We start from the raw sequence: 7970 nt of genomic DNA on the forward strand, positions 1-7970 counted from the left end.
TAGATGTTCTGCCAGTACCCTCTGGGAAAAGAGTATTCTCTGAGCCCAGACCGCATTAGTGACCTACTGCTAACTACATGATTTCTAACACCATACTGTTGTCATAGCAAAAAGCTTCCAGTGAAAATACTCATCATCGTAATTATAATATATCCAAGCACCTCCAGCACCACTGAAGTTATGTGCTACACATGAAGTGGGAATTGTAGATAGATCAGAAACTAAATCCATGTTTTCTGAACCCCCCCACAGCATTTCATGCATTAAAACTACTTCTCAGCTAGCAAAGTTAATATTTATTTCCCTTTTCCTCAGTTCATAGTCATGTATGATTAACACTGGCTACTGAACTCATATGCATACAATAAATTCACAGCTCAGATTTCAGACAGGTCCATACAGATATATATTCTCACTTCCATTAAAGCAAGAAAACATAATAAGCCAAATAGGTTTCATGTCCAGCAGAGGCACAAAGTTAAAGCTTTAAGGAACCTAGAAGTATCCAGGGTGGTCCAGTCCCATTTTGGGTCCGATGCCTTGATTCTCCTATTTGTTCTCCTGCATCTCCTATCAATATTTATTGTTTCAATAATCATTCCTTACCTAAATCAGGCCAAATGCAATGAAAAAAAGAGTCATGTATATAGCCTGACGCAATTCAATGGGTATTAGCATTGTGTCTTTCGAACTCCAGGGAAATAGCAATCGTTTGCATTCAGAGCTGGAACTGGCCATTCCTTTCTACTGAATTTCTCTTCTCTCCTAGGGTTAATGACCAGGCTTTTGCCTTGCTTTAGACTTTAAAAAAATAATAAAATTGATAGATGCTGTCTTCTGTTACACTCCAAATGAGCCTAATACATTACAATGGAGAGACTTTTTTTTCTAATTTAAATTCAAATGGCAATGAAGCAGTGAAAGAAGCCTGCAAAAATTAAGATTGTTTTGTCACAGCTTTGCTCCTAGAAAGATTTTATATTTCTGCAAAGGACTGAAATCAGCAATAAACAACACTAATATGTCCCAAAAAGAGCAAAACTTCTTTGCAAAACACTTCAAAATCTCATTGAAGAAGGAGAAGCAAGATGGGAGACCTCGCAGCTCAGGGAACTGCAACTGGACTTTCAGGCATCTGGGTCACTGTTCGCAGTGATGGGATTGGTACCACACACACAACACAGAAGCAATTAAGCTTCTCTTTTAGGGAACAGGGTTTTAAAGTATTAGGACCTTCAAAACACAGAACATAAGCCACATCCTTGGAGGCTGTACTAGGAAACTAATTCAGAGAATAACAACGCAATGATAGCTAGACCGATGAGACAACTCGGTGTTTACTGTATCACACAAATACGCTTTATTGAAAAGTGAAGCACTCAAAAGAACCAGCAACAAAGCAAGATTCTCTGCATCATTCTACTAAAACACACCAGGCTTTAACAAAATGCAGCTATTCAATATATTAACGAGAACTAAAAAGCTTAAAGAATCCAGCCTTGCCCCCATGGGAGCAGATGTGCAGAAACATGAAATCCACCCCTCTCATTTGGGTCAATAAAGTTTTGCATATGGTGAGAGGAGAGCTGAGCCCCTGCAGGCACCCGACCAAGAGCACAGCCCAGCCCACAGGGTGTGCGGGCACATATGGTAGGGGAGGAAACTCAGACATTGCAGCAGATGGCCAGATGGCCTCGTTTTAACATGCAGTACTAGTATGGGGATTTGTCTCCCCTCTTGGCTAGATCAGCCATTTTTATATAGCAATTTTCCATACGCAAATTCTACAAAAGTATTTCCTAATGACATTTCACTTGGAATGACAATCAAAAGCATATGGTTTTGGAAAGCTCCCTTGCCTGCAAAGTCAGAGAGAAAACCAGTTTGTTTGCAAGACCACAGAGCCACTTTCCAAAAAAAAAAAAAAAAAAAAAAAGAAACAGGACTGCTGTTGAGTAAGCCTGAGACTTCCCTTGATCAGGACAACCTGTACATTCCCAGTGGTTAACTGCGAGATAGATATTAATTTAAAAATCTATAATGTAATGAAAACGATCTATAATAAGATGAGCCATTAAAAAACCATCAAGTCAAAGTCACACTTCCAGCAAGTCAAGTCAGTGGAGACACTGCTGAAGACACCAGCCCAGCTGGTCTGTAGCAAAAATTAACGTTATGGGAAGCCGATGCCAGCACTAATTTATGAAATCACACAAGCTCACAACATCATGGCAGCCATAGGAAACAACTCTAAAATTCAGATTCCAGAAATCAAGATCAGCAAACTCACCTGGATCAAAGTCAGGCCGGTTTTCCAGCTGCTGGGCCCAATCCCCATTTCAAACCCATTCAGGGAAACTTCTCACGCCCCACCGCAGAAGACACGAGTCTCTTTCAGCTGATTGTTGCCCAAACCACGTCCAGGAATTCAGATGCAATGTACAATAAAAACAATAACAAAACAGACGCAAGGAAGGCGCTGTTACAGGTGCTCTCATTTCACTCCACAGCACAATTACCACCAGGGCAGCTTTCACCCTCACGCCAGCCCTCGAGCACTGCGCCTCTCCTGCCTGGGCCTGTGCCCACAGAGGGCACCCCTTCTCCAGGGCTCCTGGTCGGCCGGGAAAGCAGTCGGGGCCACGGCGGAGGAAACAGGCAGGAGCGGGCTCAGGGCGGCCGGTAACGCGGGCCGAGGGGGCGGCCGGGGAGGCGGCCGGGGGGCTGCAGCGCCGTGCCCGCCATCGCGCGGCCGCCACCACACGACGCGCACACCGCCACGCGCCCGTGCCCAGACGACGCCAGCCCGCGCGCAGCGCCACGCGCCGCCGCGCGCGGCACCGCCCCCTCCGGCCTCCCGCCTTTCGCTTTCGGTTCGCCGGGACACCCGCCCCCCGGCCCTGACTGACACGGCGGGCCACCACTGACCGCCCGGCGCGCCGGCGGAGTGGCCAATGGGGGGCCGAGCCGCTCCGCGGCCGGGCGGCCCGGCCGGTCTGGCGCCGCCATGAAGGAGCCGGCGGCGGCGGCCGAGGAGGAGCTGCTGCGGGACTACTTGGCCTACTATGCGGCCCAGGGGGCGGGGGGGGTGCTGGCGGTGTGCGACGAGGCCTCCCTGAAGGCGAGGGCGCGCCGGCTGCTGGGCCCGCGGCGGCGCGGCGCCCTGGACGTGTGCGGCCTGGCGGAGCGCTGCCGGCGGCACCGCGGCGAGCGGGGCGGCAACGTCCTCCGGGCCCTGCTGAAGGCGCTGGAGGTGCTGGAGCTGCTCTGCGTCAACCTGCTCCTCTCCCCGTGGCGGAAAGAGATCAGGTCGCTGAAGGTAGGGAGGCGCCGCGGAGCTCGGGCGGGGGCTCAGCCAGCCCCGGAGGGCTCGTCTGGCCCGGCGGCAGCGGGGTTTCGAGGCCCCTTCCCCGGCCTGTGGCGCAGGAGGGCCGGCAGCTGTCCCGGGGAGCTGGGAGCAGCGTTCGGGAGCCCGTTCTGCACAGGTCGGGGCGCGCTGAGCGGGAGCTGCGAGGTGCCCGTTGGCCTTTGCAGGCCGTGTCCTGCCTCCAGGGGCCTTCCCAGGAGTGCGAGTGCAGGGGTTTGGACACGGAGATCTTCGGTTATCGTGAGACGGCAAAGAAGTAAAAAGGTCCAATGAAATGCTTAGACTGTCATTATTCAGAGTGTTCACCTTGATTTGCCTGTAAGGAAGGGATGCTTTCTAGCACTAGTTATGCCTTTTGCTAACGGTTTGATGCCAAAGGCAGGTGGGCCGGTGTCTCTCCCATCCAGTGATATTACCAACATGTCCTGGCTCTAGTGACTGCAGCTGGTGATCTGGGTAGGAAAAAACCCTTCGAAGGAGGAAATACTGCTGCTTTTTACAGCAAGGTGGTCAAGGTTACCCCCCTTCCCTAGCATGCTGAACGCATCTCATTGCCCAGAAGAGACAGCAATCTTCAACACAGGCAAAATCTACTTGTATTTAATCAAAATCCCTGAACACCCAAATGCAAACTTATTTCCCTTCCTACAGCAACAAGTGCTGGTGAGGTAAAGCCGTTTCTTTCCTTCTTCCTGCCATTACGTCTCATCAGCGTATTCTCAAACAGCTGTAGATTCCTATTCTCCCCATCTGTCTCCTTAAAACAGGGCAAAATGTAAGATAATAAGGTCTACAATTAGCGAGTTCAGCTTTTCGTAACACAAGACTCTTAGGCTTCATTAATAAAGAATTTTTGAAGACCACTGCAGGTAATCCAAAGTGCAAAACAGCCTGCTCAAGGCCTGAAATCATTCTACTGCAAGGCAGAAGTTGGAGAACCAATAGTATCTTGTGTACGTGCAGGTTTAATAAAAAGTTACTGGCTGTATGCAGAATACTACTTCACATATTTCCTGCCTCTCACCCGTGCTGATGTCACCCCCCTAGCAGTGCCTGCTCCCCACTTCCCCTCTGGAAAGAACAGAAGCTGGGGAGTAAAAGGCACAGTTAACAACTTTATTAAGAATGGACTGAGGCTCAGTCCTACATTATAGTGTGGCTTTTTAGGTTAATGGCTTTTTTGGGAGTCAGTTTTGTTCTCCTCCAAGTTTGTGCTTCTGAGACCAATGCTTAGGTCTCAGAATTAGAAGCAGTTAAGTCAATCTCAAGCAGAGAAGCCTGAAAATAAGGTACACTGATTGTGGAAGTGCTGACTTGGCACTCCTACCTCCATTCTGTTCTGACTTGCATGCAGTTGGTCATGCTTAGGTCAATATAGACTCTCCTATCATAGCATTTCAGACAAAACAAAAAACCACTTCCAGTTTACAAACTAGGCTTCATGCCAGGGGTAACTCCAAAACCGAGCAAATGCTGAACAATTTAAGTTGTTACAAGCAGCAGCATTTTATTCAAGTCATGTTTTGCAGACAGCTTGTGCAAAGAGTGTGTTTTGGCAATATTTCTGCTAGAATAGTCTCCCTTCAAAAAAGGTGCTTTCAGAAGAATTACAACTTAATTTGAGGGTAGTAAAATTACAGCAGAAGTCTGAACCATGGAAAAATAAAATGTTTCAGTCTTGTAAACAATTAAGAAATATGATTAACAGTGAGTGCATCATGTCTGTTTCTTTGGGAAAATATTAGACCTCAGTGATTTATTCTATCAATCTTTGTTTAAATAACTTCTGTTCTTTAGGAAAGCACAAGTTTTATTGCTGAGTTTCTCTAGTTTGACTAAAATGATTTTCTTACTCCCTTCCTTGTTCAATATTGATGGTCTTCGCCAGCATCTCAGCAGGTTTAAACTGGCATAACTTCACTGAAATGAATGTGCTATAGCAAAGTTATAATGCTTGAGGGGCTGACAAAATAATACTGTCAGAAAAGCCTCACTTTGATTCAAAATTCAGACTTTTGGGAACATAGTTTTTTAAAATATTTAAATAATTTTTGAAGTACTTTTGATTTTTAGGAAGTCTTTCACACTTCTCTCCACCCCACCCCCTCAGTGTTCATCTGTTTTTCAATGTTGCATTCTGTTTCAGACATTCACCGGTAATTTTGTCTACTATATTCAATCTGTGCTCCCAGATGACATTGTAAAAACAGTACTGGAGAAAATAGGTTACATTGCAACAACAGCAACAGAGTTTTCACTTGTCAAACAGAGAAACAATGAGGAAACAAAGCAGACTGCATTTGAAATATTCCTGGCAAGAAATGAGTGTGAAACCATCCTTGAAATGACAAATGAAGAAAAACATGGCAATTTGGAGAAGACTCTACAGAAGAGAACACAAATGCACCAGCATCATGGAGATAAGGACAAAGAGGATCAGACAACCCAGAGAGAAGATGCTGAAAATATAGAAAATAAAGAAAACAGTGAGACATCTTTGTGCCTTGCTACTCAACAGAAATCCTCAACTAAGAGCGATATATCCTTTGAAGCTGCTGGGAATCTGAAGATCAAAGATGACGTGCCTCAGTTAGCAGTTGCTCAATCCGCTAACAGGCTTCAGGAACACCAAAGGCAAGTCATTAACACCACACATTTTCCGGGCAAATGCTCAGACAGTGAGGACTTCTTGATCAAATATAGTGACATTGTCATAAGACAAACCCCTATTTTCAATGAGAATCTTTCTCCAAAAGCTTTTGAAAAAAAGCCAAGAGCCAGTCTAAGTGAAGAATGTGTTTTGGCAGTCACTGCAGAGTCAACTGCAAATGAGATGAGGCCTGTGCCACTCTCACCAGGAGCAAGTGGTCCGCCAGCATTTGCAATATTTGCTGACAGTTCTTGTGACAGCAAAAACACTTTGGAGTACAAACCTCAAGAAGTCCCTGAAGAATCAATTGAAGCAGAAATTAATGATGCCATAAATTGCACAGACCTGGATCCTGCAGATGAACCCAATGAGCTGAAGTCTCTGCCATACAAGGACATTGCACCTGTCCAAAACTGCAGTGTCCCCAGGGAAGACGAAGTTTGTGAGCTGTCATTAACCTTCACAAAACTACAAATCAAGGACACTGAGGAAGACCTTAAGTATCCAGTAGAGGAAACCGGCCAGCCTGAGTCAGTATCATATGCAAGTACAAATGACAGGAATGTACCAGAATTTAAACATTCCAGAATAAAATGTACACATCTGACTAATGCTCAGATACACAGAGCAGCAACACATATTGAGCCATCTTCAGATCTGTGCTGCACACCTGAGAACACAGAGGATCCCACTACTGGTTCTGATAGCAAGAGGCTGTTGATGGATACTGCTAATGCACACGCAGCTGCTGAGTGCTTCAGACACATTCGAGAGCCCCCTAACCTCACCTACATTCCACCACAAAGTATTGATGTTCGGGCTTCACGCATAAGAAGGACCAGTGCACAGGGCAGAAGGAACCTCTTGCAGCCTGAATGTGACTCTCCTGAATCCAGTCAAGTAAAGCTGGAGAACTATGATTCAAAAGCAAATGAAATCCAGGAGCCTTATGTTATTATTGACAAAACTGACCAAGGAATGTTATGCCATCACACTTGATTCTACTAGTGTTTTATTTGTAATTTGCCTGGTTTTTTTCCTCTCGCTTGTGGCCTTGATCATCTTTTCAAACAGATGGTTGGCTTTGTAAACAGTTTAAAAAAACAAAACCAAAAAAATCACCACCAGTTTTGGACAGTAAAAAAGAGAAGTAGTTGAGCAAATTCTTAATGGCCCCTTCTCATCTGGAACCTTTGGCACTGAAAACTGAATGGTCATCTTTCTAAAGCATAGGCAACTTCCATAAATTTAAGTCCATTTAATTCATTAGCAAGATTCCTTCTGGCAGTACTTAATGTGAGACAGGTTTCTTCAGTTAAGCATGCTTCTACTTCCCTCCCCCCCGCCTTTTTTTGCTTTACAGACCTATTCCTGGAGTATTCTTCAAGTATAGCATGCTGCACAATGACAGAAACAGGTAAATGTTTCTAAGCTGGAAGACCCAATTTTATAGCTTGACAAATGCTATACTGGAGTGTACTTCTGTTAACTCCTCACATTCCTATGAAGCTGTGCTCTGAGCTAATCTTTCTCCTGTTTTCAGTTGAAAATAAGTTTAGAAAGTTTTATAAAATTCCTTTAGGTTTAAAGAAGGAAACAGCCCTGTGAACACTTTTATTTTTATTTTTGCTACTGCTGCCAGCAGAAGAAGGTGGGGTTTTATTTCTCTACCAAGCTGTCAATTGCTCAGAGACTGTCTGGTCATCGTTCTGCTTGTGGGAGGTGGCGAGTTACTGCCATTGCATCACTTTTTCCCCCTTGCTCTTCACTTATTAAACTCCTATCTTGACCCAAAAGCTCTCTGCATTTTGCTCTTCCTATTCTCCCCTGCCCTGCTGGGGAAGGGGGCAGCAAGCAGCTCTGTAGGTGTGTAGCTGCTGCCTGGGTCAACCCACCACAGCCTCCTTGCTCTCCAAGTACCCATCTGTTCTTCATAACCATTTTGGTTTTTAT

General features: G+C 45.7%; 1 protein-coding gene across 1 annotated transcript; it reads left to right on the top strand.

The window, feature by feature from the left end:
* Positions 1-3007: 3007 nt before the first annotated feature.
* On the top strand, positions 3008-7970 carry LOC135992215 (uncharacterized). The gene is made up of 2 exons (XM_065641222.1): positions 3008-3319; positions 5514-7970. Exons 1-2 carry the CDS (start codon positions 3008-3010, stop codon positions 7014-7016), a joined length of 1815 nt encoding a protein of 604 aa, XP_065497294.1. The 3' UTR covers positions 7017-7970.

This window comes from Caloenas nicobarica, chromosome 9 (assembly GCF_036013445.1).
Source record: "Caloenas nicobarica isolate bCalNic1 chromosome 9, bCalNic1.hap1, whole genome shotgun sequence".
NCBI classification, from domain to species: domain Eukaryota; kingdom Metazoa; phylum Chordata; class Aves; order Columbiformes; family Columbidae; genus Caloenas; species Caloenas nicobarica.